We start from the raw sequence: 16769 nt of genomic DNA, 5'->3' as shown, positions 1-16769 counted from the left end.
GTGGAGAATACTGAACAGTTTTTTTGTAAAGAGAAAGCTGATGAAGCAGTTGATGGTGAATGTATAAAATTGCTGAAATCATTTTCCGACAAAAAAAACTCTTAAAGGAATAGTTTGACATTTTGGGAAATAGATGTATATGCTGCTGATTGATCGCACTCTCAAACTTGAAAATGGTGTCAATCTTCTCTTCTAATTTAAGCCAGTGACTCAGGCCATTTCCCAAATTTTCAAACCATTCCCTTAAAGTTGAGTACTTCCACCATTTTACACAGATCTTCTTGTGTGTAAAAGTTTGAGTTCAAGTTAGACAAAGTCTTAAAGTCTTAATTTATTTTACATGATGCCACCTAACAAAGTGTTCTTGCATCTATATCAAATATAATTTCCGTAGACGTTGTCCTCACGGTTCTCCAGTGCCATGTAATGCAGCGGAGGTATAAATAGCTATCCAAAAGCCTTTATACGTGATTGATGAGAGTGAGTAGAGTGTGTTGTGTTGGTTACGCCTCGATCCTCTGGCTGTTGTTAGTTACCCCATATCCTCGTTAGCTCTTTGGTATTTGCAGTCCTTCCCTCCACCACACAGAGATGACACGTATTTGTCAACTGCTCTCTGCTTAATGCTGCGGGTCAAAGTGTGTGATACATGTATTTGTGATGGTGGGATCAGTGGCGTAAATAATCTATCGATGTCACTAGGGAATTAATGTGAAAGTTCAGGTGGCGGGGTGGGGGGGGGGGGGGGGGGGGGGGGGGGGGGGGGGGGGGGGGGGGGGGGGGGGCTTTGTCCCTCTATTTTTCAGAACTCAAGACAGTGTCATGGAGTAGAACATTGCAACGTTAAAGGTGTGTTTTGTAGAGACGAAGCCACAGGAAATGAATGCAGTTCCCATCAGCTCGACAAAGGTATTTAGCACATTCAGTGCAGTATTTTGGTTTTCCAGCCTCAGACTTTACCGTTTTGGTTCACATTTAACACTCATAGCATCGTTTAACTGCAAACAGACAAGGTAAGCGTCTATCTAAAACGGCTAAATAGCCAGATAATTCCTTTGGGAGTGACTGGAGACTAACACAGAGCCAGAAGAGAGTTAAATGAATGATGTTGCTCCATATCTAGTGGATGTTTGCTAACGCTTTCTCCGCAGTCTTAAAAGATGACAATGAACTGCTGTGCTCAGTTAGTTTTTGCTGCACACAAGTGACCAAAAGTTATTCCAGGTTGGAGATATAACAAAATCTCAAAGTCACATTCACAAACAAACATTTTACCATTTAATTATTTATTATGTTTTGAACCGTAGCGCATCAGAAAATGAGGACCAGACCAGATTCCTCACTGCTGTGCTTTTTGGATCCTTCTAATAATCGGGAACATTTACTGTACGAATGTGTTTGTTTGTGTTTCAGTGCAAGGCACTGAGAATGAAGTGAAGATTACTGGGTGAGCGTCTTTCAAAGCTGGAGAATAAAGGAAGTCTTGTTGGGCTCTGAAGCTGTCTGAGGTTGACTAATGATTGTGATTCTTCCTGTAGCAGGTATGTTAGATTTCTTTGAATTTTATTTCATATGGTATCTTTGGTCTGCAGCCTGTTAATAATTTATCAACATTCTAGGGAAAAAGTTTCTTTTTTTGAGTTTTTTGGGCTCTGATTTGCTCTGATCAACAGCTTCGACTACAAAGTTAATCCAAACACAACTAAATCTGTGGGCTGGGATGAGGCGAGGGATTGAAGAGGAGAACATTTTAATGGGTTGTGCATTCCTTGGAGTAGACAACTTTCCCTCCTCTTTAGAAGTGGAGATCATGTGTCTGGCTATGTGGCAGGTTTTGTCACCCACTCATACCATGACTCATTTTGGGATGGCGGCGGGGGGAGGAGGGGTGACAGAGTAAGTGGAGGCATTACCTGGGTGCTTACATTGCCTCCCTGAAGGGGTGTTAGGTTTTGCAAGATTGTAGACTTAGTAGATTGTATCGCCGCAACCCCCTATGTGACTATCATGTACAGTCCGAAACGTTGCATCGAAAGCGAGCTCCCCACGTCCCAGAAGAGTACAGAGGCCTGCTCAAAGGGTCGGGTTTGTGTTAGTCCTCTCATCAACTACTAGACCTGCCCCTCATCTCGTCCTAATGGATCCCACTTATGCTGTCATCACCATGCCAACCAGCTGTCAACTCTGGTGCGGCAAGGCTTTTGTGCTTTAGAGAAATGCAACTGTGTTGTGTTGATCCGACAAGTCACCACCTCAAAGGAGCCACCAAAGTAAATGCTTCTCTTCTTCTCTGAGAACATTTGATTAAGATGGGGGGGGGGGGGGGGGGGGGGGGGGGGAAGCTACTGCCACCTTATTGTAAAGACTGAATGCATTAAGATAAGAGGACACCCGAGCCCAGGTCAAATAAAGGCCTATTTAGTTGGGCTCGACAGGCCGCATACGAAATCTGTTGGCAGCTGCTCGCTAGTTGAATTCAGAGGATTAAGCAGGCAAAAAGGAATATGCAAGATCAGCAAGCTTTTTGCTCTGCAGAGTTGGCACTGTCTGGTGTAGAAGTTAATAATCCGAGAGACAAAGACCAGCACCTGTTATTTATCAGATGCAAATCTGAGCGGTTATAATAAAATTATAAGCAGACATGCATGAATGCAGATCAACACTGAGAATGTAAAGATATGATGTGTGGCATTGGTTTATGCTACATACATGCCCCACAAGTCAACAAAATAAACAAAACACAATATACAATAATCTCTGCTTTAATATCTAGTGTATAAAACCGTCTGTTGACACACAATTTATTTTTCCTGTTGTGTTACACTTGAAGAGATGAGAGCTTTTGTTTGCAGGGGAATATAGGTCACCTCCACCCCTGGCTTCATGTCACTCGATGGCAGACAAACTGTGCAGCAGCTCCCAATGCAACAAAGATTAGACGCTTTTTGAGAGACAATGACTATTATTTGCCCCACAGTTGGTTCTGGATTTATTTTAGGTCTGCATGGCTTTGTGATTTGCATCCGCTGATCTGGACACCAGCAGGGAGCAAGGGTAAAATACAGTGGTAATTTAATCCAGAGCAGTAGATGACTGTGTAATCCGGTGGATCCACCTACTTACAAATAAGTAAAACCTGAAGGATGGCATGACTTCAAATCGCAAATATTTCCTACATCTGAATTTATGACATGGTATGGGTATTTTGTGCTGAAAGCCTTACATAACACGCAGCTTGTAGGGCAAAAACAACAGTCTTACATTATTCTGAGCTTTGTAGATACCACCTACATGCAACGCCGGCCTGTGTTCTAACATCATCTGTTGATCCAAAAATAGATTACATTTTATGTATTCACATGAGAGTAATTCTAGATGAATTTCTGTACAAGGAGTGGTACTGAATTTAATGGAGAGAAAAGACAGAGTACATTGAGTTGCATTCCTCTTAGCCACATCCCTGTCACTGACCTTCCTGTGTGTGTATACGAGGGATTAGGCCTGTGGACTGACTGGTGGTCTTCTCCAGGCTATTTTTATGAAGATGTCCGCCCCCTGATCCTTTTGGAAAAATGATATAAGCACATGTTCCAAGATTCAAATGTAATTAGTCAACTGTTAGTCAGAGATGCTGAAGAAGTGTGATTTTTTTTAAGGTGTAAATTAGAATGAATACTTTTTTAGGCATCATTTTTGACACCTACAATTGTGAATAAACTTGGTATGGTGGATTGAGCCAAACATGCATGCAAACAAATTAGAGGCAATTGAATTTTCTATTGATCTGGGCACAGGGCTGAACTCACTGGGTCAAAATTGATTCAATTTGGTTTAATTTAGAACCAACACAAGAACTTTACCACTCAAGATAAGGGGTTATTATTACCCAGTGTTAGTACAATGTTACTGGGTTTGGTATGATTGCAAACTGTTATGATCTACGTGCATGCCACTATTTATCACTGATCTCCTATGTCTACTTTGCAGTTTTAGGACGTCATCGTTTTATAAAATTAACAATACACGTGAGAGAGTTTTAAGGTAAAACATGAGCTTGTCGTGTCTAACACAGGGTCAAAACTACTGTATTTTCATTACACAGGAATGTAACAAAATTACACAAACACTGGGTAAAAACAATCAATTGGTGCTTGTTAAAATCGACCTAGGTTTGTGTAAGTGTAGTATTGCTATTTGGTTGTATGGTATTGTTATATGTTATTGAGTATTGTTATCAGCAAAATGGTCACCATCAAACTTTAATTGCTGCTCCTCCTCCTTTATTTTGCCGTGGATGGATTGGACATCCACAGGCCCGCAGCTTTCCTCTTCTGAAGTGCTGCCAAGGCGCTCTCAATAGCTACTGAGAGGTCCTGGCAATATATAGTTCAGTACCTGGCAACCACGAAGCTGCTGGCGCCTACCTCTCATCAGCCATCTGCAACTGCTTGTGTGTGTAGCAGGCACTGACGAAGGCTACAAGTGTGTCCAGACACGTCACAGCATCCAAATGGCCAACTATCTCTTCTGAGGCACTAAAATGCAAACTGATATTAGTGTGTGGAAAAGAAAAAACATGTTGTATTTTTAGTCTCGAATCTCATCTTGTCCTAATGTGTATTTATGTGAAATTGATCAATCTTGTAGTCCTAAAACTGTTTCAACACATTCCTGCAATGAAGCAACTATTCAATCATTTCAAAGGCTTAGCTATCTGTGCACCATCAGCTCCCTTAAAAGGTGCAGAAGGATGCAGTGGAGCATGTCCATTCTCCCCAGAGATTACCGCTAATAAGAGGGCCAGTATTTATAGAAGACCACCCCCTCCCCTAGTGGATCCCCCTAATCCTGCCTCACCCCTTTTTCATCCCTGCCCCATCCCTGTGCCTGGACCGCTCACTCTCTGCAGCCCCCAGCCACAGTCTTACTCTCGCCCCATTCCAACTGAGGTACGGACTTCTTTGATACAGCACTACTTTTTTCAGATTCTTGTAAAAGAAGGGTGGAAAATCTCTTGGCCTCTTTACATAATTGATAAGAGGGGTGAGAGATTGCTTGGACTATTATGTGTATTTTCCATCGTTCCATCCTCTTCCTTATTGTCCAATTTTCCTCCTCCTGCTCTCTTTGACCTGCAGCTAAAAAAACACAGCAATGTCCACCAACGAGCGTTTCAACTGCCATTACTGTAAAGACTCCCTTTTGGGGAAGAAGTACATAATGAAAGAGGACACGCAGTACTGCACTAAGTGCTACGAGAACCTGTTCGCTAACTGCTGTAAGAGCTGCTCTTTAGCAATTGGCTGCAACTGCAAGGTAAGGGAGCACCCGTGTTACACTGATGGGAATGGCTTTGATTTCAGTAATTTCTTTAAGAAGAATGTCTTTTCATAGTAGGATCTAAAGGTGATGCGGTGAAAACTTGTCAACAAAAGTTGATCTTACATGTTTCAATCAATGCATATAAATAAAAACCTGATTTTACAGAATATTGACAAGTGCAATGAACAATGTGATAAATTTCAACAGGACTTGTCCTACAAGGATCTTCACTGGCATGAGCAATGTTTCAAGTGTGCAAAGTGTAGCCGATCCTTGGTGGAAAAGGCCTTTGCCGCTAAAGATGATTTGTTGCTTTGCACCGAATGCTACGCCCACGACTATTCTTCTAAGTGCACCACCTGCAAGAAAACTGTCATGCCAGGTATCGTATGTTAGAATGATGATGATGATGATGATGATGCCGATAAATAAGGCTAGACAATATCACCTCTGAAGGCTCACAAATGAACACATTTCATCTCATTTGTTTAATCTGTTGGGAAAAGAATTGAAGGATGACACTTTGGGGTTTTAAGGACCAAGAAAAGGAAAAAAATACATATTTCCCAAAATATTACGCAAACTTTCTCAACAGAGGGAGTTAAAGAAATATTCAAATTTCTATTTTTCTGAGCACTTTAAGGACTTTTCGGCTTAACAGTTGAGACTGTTAAGACTGAACCCTCAATTTAAAAATCTACAAGTACATGACAACTGGGTACTTGCTAAATGAAGATCATGCAGTATGATGCAATGCTCCAGAACTGCTTAATGCAGCTTGGGATTAGGTTGTTTTGTGAACTTCTCAAGATCAAGTATACATTTTTTTAAACTCAATTTTGGATGGGAAGTCCTTAAAATGCTCAGAAAAATGTAAGCTGGAACATCTGCAATTCCATGACAAATAGGCAACTTCATCTGCTAAAGAGGGCTGCTTGAAAATGGTATAACAATTATATCTAATTGTGCACAACACACATACAATATCTCTCAAAATTGAATTTAAACATTTGGAAGCAATGAGATTTCTTCCTCTCCCCAAATTCTTTAAGATTCAAGATTATTAAGAGCACATCATCATGTTCTCCTTACAGATAAAGCAGGACTAATTTGGGCCGCAGTGTGTTTCTGTCGTAGAGGTACCATATGCTGACTAAGCTGCTCTCGCCCCCTGTGCCAGGATCCCGTAAAATGGAATACAAGGGGAACAGCTGGCATGAGACCTGCTTCCTGTGCCACCGCTGCCAGCAGCCAATAGGAACCAAGTCCTTCATCCCAAAAGACACCAGCTACTTTTGCGTGCCCTGCTTTGAGAAGCAGTTTGCCTACCAATGTTGTGCTTGTAAGAAGGTAGGGTTGCAGCTGAGTCTTTTATAAGTATTGACTGCTGCAGTAAATCCCCCGGACTCTGGTGTTTTAAAATTACTCACACGGCTGCAGAATAAAAGGATGAAAGGAATGTCATTGTGTGTCTCTTTCCTTCACTCTTACTTTCTGTGGATTTGTGTTACCTCTAGGCCATCACAACGGGTGGAGTGACCTACCAAGACAAGCCCTGGCACCGCGAGTGTTTCCTATGCATCAGCTGCAGGAAGCAGCTGTCGGGTCAGCGCTTCACCTCCAGGGAAAACTACCCCTACTGCCTTGAATGCTTCAGCAACCTGTATGCAAAGAAGTGTGTGGGCTGCACCAAGCCCATCACAAGTGAGTCACTGGCTGTGCTCATGTTTTCATTCACTCTGACTAGCAGTTCTCCCGCTCATTTATGTTTGCATTTGTGTAGGACCTGTCAGATTAACAAGGTGAAGATCTTGCATTCATCTCTGGATCTTTGTGTGATGTGTGCAGGTCTGGCAGGGGCCAAGTACATCTCTTTTGAGGAGCGCCAATGGCACAGCGAGTGTTTCACCTGCATTCAATGCTCTGTGTCGCTGGTGGGCCGCGGGTTCCTTACCCAGCGCGACAACATCTTGTGCACCGACTGTGGCAGGGAGAAGTGATCTTTCAATGCAGGGGGGGGGGGTCACAGGTTTATCCTAATAATAATGAGAGCTCCTGTTCTGATACAGATGCTGTGTATCCCTAAATATTTCTTCTTCTTCGCATACCTGGTACATAAACATTGTCTGAACGTCAAATGCTTATTTTGTTGTTGTGTAATTAGTTCTCTAACTTTGCTCACACACAAAAATGGTGAAGTTAGGGCGGCATTGTTCCATTGTTGATGAATGTTTTCTTTGTTGGTTAAAATAAAAACAAAATCTTTTTTATTAGAGATGAAAGCGAAAAATCAATTAATGAATTAATCAACATACAAATGTTTGTTTTGGCTTCTAAGTTAGGATTTGACATTTTGTCTCCTTCATGACAGTGAACTGTATATGTTCAGATTTTGGACTTTCGGTTGTATTAAGAAAGACTCTTTGAAGATGTCAGTTTGGAGTTATTTTTCACTATTTATTACATAATGGACTAAATAATTAACAGATATTCGATTACATCATTTTTAAATTTATGATGAAAACAATACATAGTTGCAGCACCAAAAATTTCCCTTACGTGTATATCTCCCAGGGTGACTTTCATTACCCAATGTCCTCTGTATGCTTGGTTTACATTATTATAATTGCCTAGAAACATGTATTTACAATCCAGAAACACAAATTGATGCATGATTTATGCTTGTCTGGTGAAATACTTACTTGGTTGTTCCAAGAAAAGACCTTTCTATGTATGCCATGCTGAATGGATATCATTGTGGGCAGTTGTTGCTCATCCTGACATGACTTGTTCTGCTCTAATGACGCCATCCAGAGGAGAAGTCAGCACATGTCAGTTTAGGACAGACACAAAGTTCAGCGACACAAAGTTCAGCGACACAAAGTTCAGCATGACAAATGTAGCTGCAATAGCAGGTTTGAAATCCACTTGTTTTTATGGTCGTCACCATTTAGACAATCATTGTGTGCTTCTGTTGCCTCTGACCCCAGCTCATTCACATTGTAAACAAACTGAGAGCAACCATATATGCTTTAGTCAGCAGATTACTTGCTCTTCTACTTCTCCATTATCCACTAACTAAAGCTGCCACTTTGGTCCACGCACAAGCCAAGAATAAAAGCGATCGTAACTTGGGGCACCCCAAAATATCTGTCATCCTCACCTATTGTTTTTACACTTGTAATGGTTTGTTTTCTTGGTGAGGCCATTTGATGAGTTGTGTAAGTGTCCTCACATGGCGGGATGAGTGGAGTAAAAATGCTGACATAGATTTCCTGTCAGGATATAGTCACATGGGGAGGTGAAACTACATTACACTTCAGAAACTTGTGGAGGAATCAAAGAGGAAGGGAGACCAGCAGAAAGGTAGGGACGTCTTATTTGACATATTTTACAGAAGATCTAAGGCAGATACATTTTGTATTTCACCTTGCAAAAGTCAAAGTTCCTTAAATATCTGCAATGGCTTTTAGAGCATTTACACAAACACATATCTATGAAAAGCAATCAGCCCCAAAAGAAAAGGACAAATCCAGCATCCAGTGCCTTGAGTGCTATGACCCAAATGTGTATATAGGGACCAAAAATGCAACAGTCCAGCATCTCATCCTTCTCAGTAGCACAAATGGAGACCTAAGTCCTGGCCAGAGCAAATTCAGAGAGGGTAGGTTGAGAAAACTAGGCTCAAGCAACCATGTAGCCCAACTTAGGGTAGTTCCACTTTTCAACCATCTGCTGGTCTTGTGGGACCGGAGTGTTACTGCCCTCAACATGTTCTCCTTGGAGCCTGTTACCACCCTGAAGAAGATCCAGCACGTGTCTTTCTTTGAGGTGTGCGACTCGTTGCTCGCAGCCCAGACAGCATGTGTGGAGATGGTGACTTCCTCCAGCCGCAGGAAGGTGATCCAGATCCACGTCGTGGGAGTGGACAGGTGGGACGTGGTAAAGGAAGTCCCTCTGCTCCAGGACCCTGTGGCCTTGGCAATAGACGGTGCCAGTGTTTGTGTAGCCACCAGCGACAGGTATCTCCTTTGTGATATTCGGACTGGAAGCAGTGAAGAGCTTTTCCCTCACAATCACAGCAGGCAGCGTGTTATTGTTACCTCAGTGGGACGAGGGGAATTCCTTCTGAACGGACCTGAATCTTTGGGTAAGAGCCGCCAAAATGTTTATGCAACATGTTTTTCTCCCGGCTACATGCTTCCATTTCAAACCATTTAACATTACATGATATCATCTCCCATCCCTCCCCCATATAGCCATCTAGCCAGGGGATATTTGTCTTGCTAAGATATCATTACTCCATCCTCATCCCTCAGGCATGTTTGTGATGAAGACAGGGATATGCCAGCGCCCTCCCCTGCAGTGGCCTCAGGAGGTGCTGGCAGCCGGAGTGTGTTTCCCTTACATCCTAACCCTAGAGCCCCAAGTGCTGTCTGTCTACAGCATGGTGGATCAGCAGATCAAACAGACTGTGGGTCTCAGCGGAGCAACGGGTCTGCTCTCCACATCAGGTATATCAAGCAACATCAATTCATCACCTAATCTTGGCAGATTGCAGACCGAAAGGCTGTCAAATTGTGTTTTGGTTTTTAAAGATGTCGCTGTGTCTGTCTCAGTTTGCACTGAATCAGTCAATCATCCTTGCAGCTACTGTTCCTACTCACTGGCTGTTTCTGAAAACCCAAAACAAATGTCTCCTCAGATGGTGTGTTAGTGTTCACAGAGAGAGACATTTTCAGCCTGCGTCTGGTGCCACTCGATCAGCAGATCCAGGCACTTGTCAGGCATGAGAGGATCGAGGAGGCCTTGTTACTGCTGGACGGAGTTCAAGGCCACTGTCCATGTGACTCATACAAGGTAAAAGTCAATTTATAGACACACAGCAGGACGCAAATACATCACTGATTTAATATCTAGGTTTCCAACAAATGCATTCTTTACAAAACACAGTTTCTGAGCATAACAAAATGACACAGACACATTATAGTAGGCTTTTTCTCCTTTCTTCTTTTCTTCCTTCTCCATAATCATGTTGAGTAAAAAACAACCCGCCCTTCAAAGGCAGAATGCAGCAACAACATATTTGGTCAAAATTGAGAATATGCTTTGTTTATAAAAAATACTTAGCATGCTTTGAGAAAGATGCCAATGTCAGCATGCTAACTTGCTCACAAGGACAATGCTAAAATGCTGATGATAAAACAGGTTTGATGTTCACCATGTTCTCCGTCTTAGTTTACGGTGTTAGCATGCTAACATTGGCTAATTCACACTGAACACAAGTACCACTGAAATGTTTATAATTTTACAGCTGATTGGTCATGAACAACAGTATTAGACAAATGGGGGACATACAGTACATGTCTGTAAATTTCATGGCAATCCATCCAAAACTTGTTGAAAATGTCACTCAAAACTACAAATCACATTCATATTGGTGCTAAAGAAAGTCCCAGGATTACCAAAGTCACAAGCAGATATAGTCTGGAAATCTTATTGCCTGTACTAACTGTCAAATCCGTGTTTAAGATGTTGAAACATTTTACAGGATATGAGTTAAACTTTGACTTGCTGGCACGGGATTACCAAAGTCAGTTGGATTCATCCACTGGGGAACATGAATACTGCACCAACTTTCATCCATCCATTAGTTTATGAGATATTTCAGTCTGGATGAACATTTCAGTGTTAGGTTTACCCCATTAAAAAAACAGCAACTAAATCATAGAAAGTATGGCTACATGGATAAACTAGTCTTGCTAAAAGCAAACAAACTAAGCTTAGATTTCTGTTATATTGTCCAAACAGAGTGCAGATCAACACATTATTTTTCTTTTTCTTTTAGGGGAATATTCTTCCTAGAAAAGCATATAATTCATAATTTACAACTTACATAGCTGTCACATGCTTTTTAAACTCTTTTTTAAACAAATGCTTTTCTCAACTTCATTTTTTCTTTATTGTCTGCTTTTGTAACATTCAGTGCTGCCATTTTATAAATGAATAGATGTACTATGCATGCATTACAACCCCAGCTGGCATTGCCTCATAGTGTTTGACTTGAATATTTCATCACTGTAGAACAGATTGAACCAGGATGTTGAGGTGTGGGCTGACTACACTGCTACAAGCTGCTATTGTAGGTGTACTCCAGTTGGATGAATGCAAGTGAGGACAGCAGATGGTGCCTGAGATTTAGGGTTATCTTTGCCATATCTCAGGTAGAAGTGGGGCTGAAGAATTAGCATTTGGTTTTGTGATATTTTGAAGATCTTAATATGAAACATAAATTGCTCTCGAGATTTGAGGATAGTGACACAGTGTTCCGTCTAAAGGATTTTGGCTCATTGGGGCTTTAAACATGTTAATGCATTGTGTGCCTGTTTTATTTTGAACTGGCAGGAGCTGCAGAAGGCCATCACTTGCCTGGCTGGATTTGTTCATTTTTACCGGGAGGGTTTTTCCGAGGCCAAAGAATTATTCATGTGAGAGTAAAAATCCCTTTCACGACACTCCAAAATCAAAGCACGCTTATTAATCCGCAGCAAACTGTGCAGTACAATGTGAATCTTGTGAATGGTGAGTCTTTTCTGCTGAAATCTACACCTAAGTCTAACACAAATCAATACTCATCACTTGCTTGAACAGTACAGGTGAGCTGGACCCCAGAGAAATCATTCACCTCTACCCTGACATGCAGTCGTGTCTCAGTGAGGACTTTAAATCCCAGCTCGATCAAGTGAACAAGGGCAGGGATCTTCAGGTCCTTTGCCAAGAGAACAGGAACACATTTCATCATTACCTGGCCTTCCTGGGAGATTTTCTTAGAGCAGTCAGGGGAATGGAGCAAGGCCTGAAGTGTGCTCAGGAGGTGGACTGCGCCCTCCTGAGGCTGTACTTAGAACTCGGAGACACTGAAAATCTGCAGCAGCTTGTGGCGTCTCCCAATGAGTGCGGGCTGGACAACTGTGTTCCTGTTTTGGAGCAACACAACAGGTAAAATATGAATGCTTGTTTGTTGTGATGATTTCCTAAGGACAAATTATTCTTTAAAAAGAAATGACAACATTTGAGACATTTTCTCCAATTTGCTCAATTTCTGATGCATCCTTTGCTGTTTGATCTCTTTTTATTTACAGATTTTTTGCATTAGGTTCCCTCTATCAAAGCAATGGACATCAAATTGATGCAATTGAGGTATCCTTTCCTAAAACAACTGCACACAGTTTATATGTAAACTTGATGTATAAAAGTAGCGTGTGTTAGCCTTTTTATATTTTTTCAGACTTGGGTGAAAATTGCAGATGGTTTCCACAAAGACCCCTCTTGCTCAGATGTATATGGACACATAGTGTGGACTCTCAGTCAGCTGCAAGACAGAGATGCTGTGTGGACATTTGCAGACTGGACTCTTCAGAGAAACCAGGAGGTGCCTTTTTTCCTTTTTCATGCTCTTAACTTAACTGCAGAGGGCAGAGTTGCACAATTCAACGTTGTATTATGGATATTAACACAGCAAAATGCCACCTATTACATACATTGCTTTGCTTATTAGACAATTACTGGCAATGAAATGTCCAATAACAGTTTTTCTTTATTTGAAAAAAGATAGGGGTGCAAATTTTCAACAAGCGTCCACCAGATGGTCAATTTGAAGCTCAAAACGTCCTTGCTCTATTGGAGAAGTACCCACTGGCGTTGCTTTTGTATCTTGAGTTCTTAATCCATGATTTGAACAGTAAGGTGGGTACCGCGGCAGCTACCTAATCTCATGTCCCTGACTACTTTATCAAATACAGACATGATTGGTGTAATCTGTCCCCCCCAGGAGGAGAGACATCACAACCGTCTGGCCCTGGCATATGTTACTCAGACGCTGCAAGAGGAAGAAAAAGCAGATTTGAGGAGGACCAGAGGAAAGTTGCAGCAGCTGCTATGGGAATCCAAATGCTATGATGTCTCCACTGTATATGGTATGTTGATGCTTTATGAGAAAATAAATCACTACTGAATTGTGACTTAATTATATTGCATTATTCTAATCGCAGAGAGAGTCAAGTCAGCAACCCTGCACATAGAGAAAGCCATTCTCCTCGGTAGGACCGGTGAACACTGTAAGGCACTGCAAGTGCTTGTTCACCAGGAAGGGGACCTGCAGGCTGCAGAGGCCTACTGCTGCAGGGCTGCCCAGGGCCGGGACTCACAGTTCAGGCAGACCCTGCTGCTCACGCTGCTCCAAATCTACCTGAGCTCTGAGGCGCTTACCAGCGCTGCCGTGGATCTGCTCAACAACAACCCTCGGGTCTTTGTGGCAGAGAAGATCATCCAGCTCCTGCCTGATTCCTGGTCTATTCAAGTGGTCTCCCAGTTCTTAGTTAGATCTCTCAGAGAGTCCTTCCACCAGCGGCAGATGGCGAGGCTGCAGAAGGCTTTGGGCCAGGCAGAGTGCATGCGGCACAAAGCCATTTGGGTGAGTTTAATGACACACCAGTATTTCATATTTGCTTCACACCATGAACATTGTGTGTATTCTTATGTCCTTCTTATTCTGAACCCTGTTGTTCTTTCTCTCTCTCATCTGCAGATGCAGGCCTCAAATAAAAAGTTCAGACTCGACAAGGGACAGAAGTGCAAGGTTTGTCAGAGAGACCTTGCAGAGCCACAATTTGCCTGTAACCTCCACGGTGAGCTGATGCACACAAGCTGCACTGGCTATTCATCATCGTGAAGCCACCAATATAGCAATCTTTTGTCTGCTTAGGCAAACGTTGTATCTTTGCACTCTTGCAAATCACATTCATTTCTAGCAAGACAAGTGTCTGCTTTCTACCTGATATTTTATCTAGATTACACTGTGTCATTGAGAAAAAACTCTGTACAAGGATTCAAATCATGAATCTCAGACCAGACACTTTCCCTGATTAGAAAAAAAGAAAATACATTGTTCTAATAACTGGTTTCAGAGAGCAAAAGAGCAAGCAGTGCACTTTTTCAGGACAGCATGTCTGAGCCATTTCCTAGAGACATTGTAGACAGCAATAGCTATAAAGTGGAGGACACTCAGGGGCATATATTCACTGATCAGACGGTAGTGTTTAACATGGAAACCACCTGTGGTCAACCTGATGACCAAAGGGAATTTGACCATTCTCCATGGCTGTATATATGCATCCCCGCCATCATGGTTTCCACTGACTGTGTAAATGTATCTGCATAGAGCTGGAAATAGAAAGTCAACAACTCAGAGGCTACATGAAAGAGACCTTTTTTTCCCGCTCATGCATTAATATACAACAATAAAATCACAATTACAGCTTTAAAACAGACAGCAGAGTTTTGGTTAATTTCACAAGTGACCAAATGACATGTCTGCGTTGTGTATGGAACATGAAATCAGAATAATAAGAATACTTTTTTACCAACATCTTACCTATTAAGGAATATGAAATATGTGTCATCCAAATAATAGCACACACATGCTAGTGTGTACATGTACAGTATGAAAATATTGTATATAAACTTAAACACATATCATTAAGTTAGATGACATTTGAGATGTATTTGTTTATTATTTTGTCATTAAGGCTAACCCTAACTGAGTATATCTTTATCCTGATGCATTTTGGGAGACGCCTAAAGGGGCTGGAGGAGTAACTGGTGCATTTAGCTTGATTGCTTACAAGTTTTTAGTGTACATTTTTGGCCGAGGGGTGAGTGACTAATTGCAGTGTGGATAAATAGTGAATTATGAGCATGTTGGAAGGGATTATGTCTTTGTGATGCCCTTGCTCAGATTTCTACCGTTTTTCTCACCAAATTAGGTTTTTGTGGGACTTTTTCATTCTTCTCATTGGGGGTCCGAGAGTTGTGTTCATTTAATGTTTCAAAGTGTGGGTGTTAGGCAACTCTCTGAGAGTGTAACGAAAAAAGGTTCACAAGAATACACTTGATTTAAGCTTTGACTTCATATTTCTCACTTGGAGTGCAAATGTAACCTTTGACTCATATAAATAAACAGAATTACAACTCTGAAAACCCAAGAATACCACATTCCTAGCTTTTCTCTTTTATGTGGTTTCAGGAAAAATTGCCATGTACGGTTGCATGTACACTCCTCCATATCGTCTCCCTGTAATTTCGATAATCTATGCATTTAATTGTTATCTACTTTTCAGTCCTTTGTAAGCACTCCTGGATAACCATCTGAAAAGTATCAGTGCAGAGGAAAACACAAAGAATCAACTTCTCTCTGATTGCTTTTGAGATGGGCTGGAGCCTCTCATGGTTTATATGGCCTGACTGGAGGGGCTGCTGCTCTGTGACTGGCTGATCTTTGGGCCGTGCCTGATGACCAGTAACCACTGGGTTGACCCGAGGCCTCTCCTTCCCTCTCAAAGACATCCTTAGGGAGCATTCATGTTGTTTTGAACAATTACAGTTATGCTGTGCCTTAGAAACTTTTTCTCATATTCGATGTTGACCAACAGCCACCAACAAGCAACCAGAAGATAAAATATATACAGACACAGTACAAGTACACATTCTTGTACCTAAATTAAGACCCCAGGTAACATATTTGGTGGATTTAAATCATTTTTCTTTTTATTATTCTTACCTGATGCACTCACAGCAGATCCCCCCCCCCCCTTATTTGGATGAGAAGTTTATATCAGTAGCTATTGATGTGAATGTAACACTTGCAATCTGGAGTTCAGTGTGTGACTAGGCGGGGCTTTGGGTCACTGCAGAGTGCTCTGGGGTGCATCCGGCCAGATGGACATTTTACACATGAGGGGGAATGGATTGGAGGCAAAAATGGACAGTTATGGAGGAAAGTAGGGTGGGCTATACATACATTGGTCTCCCATTATATATATCCATTCCACCACAGAAGGAAAACAAGAACATTTTCTTCTTGTGCTTTTCTAAATTTAAGGGGGAAAAAGGCGTCTGTCTGGACTGAAGTATGTAACTGTTTACATGTTAACATAGTTTTGTTTTGTATGGTTTAGGAGGAAAGTAATTATGAGAGGCACAGGACTTTTTGCCTTATATTGTATAACATGTTTAAAGCTAATGCTCTGTTGAGGAGCTGTATGGAGACCCAGATAACTTGTTAAAAAACACACAACATTAAACACTATTTTAACCGTTTAACCGTTCATGGCTTTTCCTAATTTTATGAGAGTGAACATGATCTTGAACTGCTAATGAAAACAATGCATTATTTGTTACAGTTTGGACTCTTAAAGACTCCAACTGTAAAGCATGGTATATATGTACAAATGCTCTATATGTGTGTTTTGTGCTGACAGTATTTTTAAGCAGAACTAGCCCTCCTTAATCCCAAATAAGTCTATTTGTTTATAATAGTGTGTTTGTTAGAGGTCTTAAAGGGAAGACCTCTCTGACGTCTAAATGACTTTAAATAATGTCAAGGAGAA

General features: G+C 41.5%; 2 protein-coding genes across 3 annotated transcripts; both read left to right on the top strand.

Annotated features, from left to right (window-relative positions):
• The first annotated feature begins 4813 nt into the window (after positions 1-4813).
• fhl5 (four and a half LIM domains 5) lies at positions 4814-7757 on the top strand. The gene is made up of 5 exons (XM_034857899.1): positions 4814-5316; positions 5530-5704; positions 6503-6672; positions 6840-7026; positions 7171-7757. Exons 1-5 carry the CDS (start codon positions 5155-5157, stop codon positions 7320-7322), a joined length of 846 nt encoding a protein of 281 aa, XP_034713790.1. The 5' UTR covers positions 4814-5154; the 3' UTR covers positions 7323-7757.
• Positions 7758-8596: 839 nt separating this feature from the next.
• On the top strand, positions 8597-16261 carry si:ch211-266g18.9 (transforming growth factor-beta receptor-associated protein 1). Of its 2 annotated transcripts, none has more exons than XM_034859010.1 (11): positions 8597-9472; positions 9642-9836; positions 10028-10182; positions 11728-11810; positions 11974-12321; positions 12465-12522; positions 12611-12754; positions 12934-13068; positions 13154-13298; positions 13374-13795; positions 13910-16261. In XM_034859010.1, exons 1-11 carry the CDS (start codon positions 8785-8787, stop codon positions 14051-14053), a joined length of 2517 nt encoding a protein of 838 aa, XP_034714901.1. In that variant the 5' UTR covers positions 8597-8784; the 3' UTR covers positions 14054-16261. The 2 variants fall into 2 exon arrangements, with proteins under 2 accessions (XP_034714901.1, XP_034714900.1); XM_034859009.1 differs by having other exon boundaries at positions 8598-9472; positions 13907-16261.
• The last annotated feature ends 508 nt before the right edge of the window (positions 16262-16769 follow it).

Source organism: Etheostoma cragini, chromosome 20, assembly GCF_013103735.1.
Source record: "Etheostoma cragini isolate CJK2018 chromosome 20, CSU_Ecrag_1.0, whole genome shotgun sequence".
In the NCBI taxonomy this organism is placed as follows: domain Eukaryota; kingdom Metazoa; phylum Chordata; class Actinopteri; order Perciformes; family Percidae; genus Etheostoma; species Etheostoma cragini.
The sequence above is the reverse complement of the archived record's forward strand: the minus strand, read 5'-3'. Positions and strand labels throughout refer to the sequence as shown.

Excerpts from the sequence above, each read along its gene's own strand:
- si:ch211-266g18.9 (XM_034859009.1), top strand. The coding sequence starts at position 8,785 with ATGGCTTTTAGAGCATTTACACAAACACATATCTATGAAAAGCAATCA. Across the intron at positions 9,473-9,641 it reads GAACGGACCTGAATCTTTGG|GCATGTTTGTGATGAAGACA; the intron begins GTAAGAGCCGCC and ends CTCATCCCTCAG. Across the intron at positions 13,796-13,906 it reads TGCGGCACAAAGCCATTTGG|CAGATGCAGGCCTCAAATAA; the intron begins GTGAGTTTAATG and ends CTCTCTCATCTG.
- fhl5 (XM_034857899.1), top strand. The coding sequence starts at position 5,155 with ATGTCCACCAACGAGCGTTTCAACTGCCATTACTGTAAAGACTCCCTT. Across the intron at positions 6,673-6,839 it reads AATGTTGTGCTTGTAAGAAG|GCCATCACAACGGGTGGAGT; the intron begins GTAGGGTTGCAG and ends TGTTACCTCTAG. Across the intron at positions 7,027-7,170 it reads CTGCACCAAGCCCATCACAA|GTCTGGCAGGGGCCAAGTAC; the intron begins GTGAGTCACTGG and ends TGATGTGTGCAG.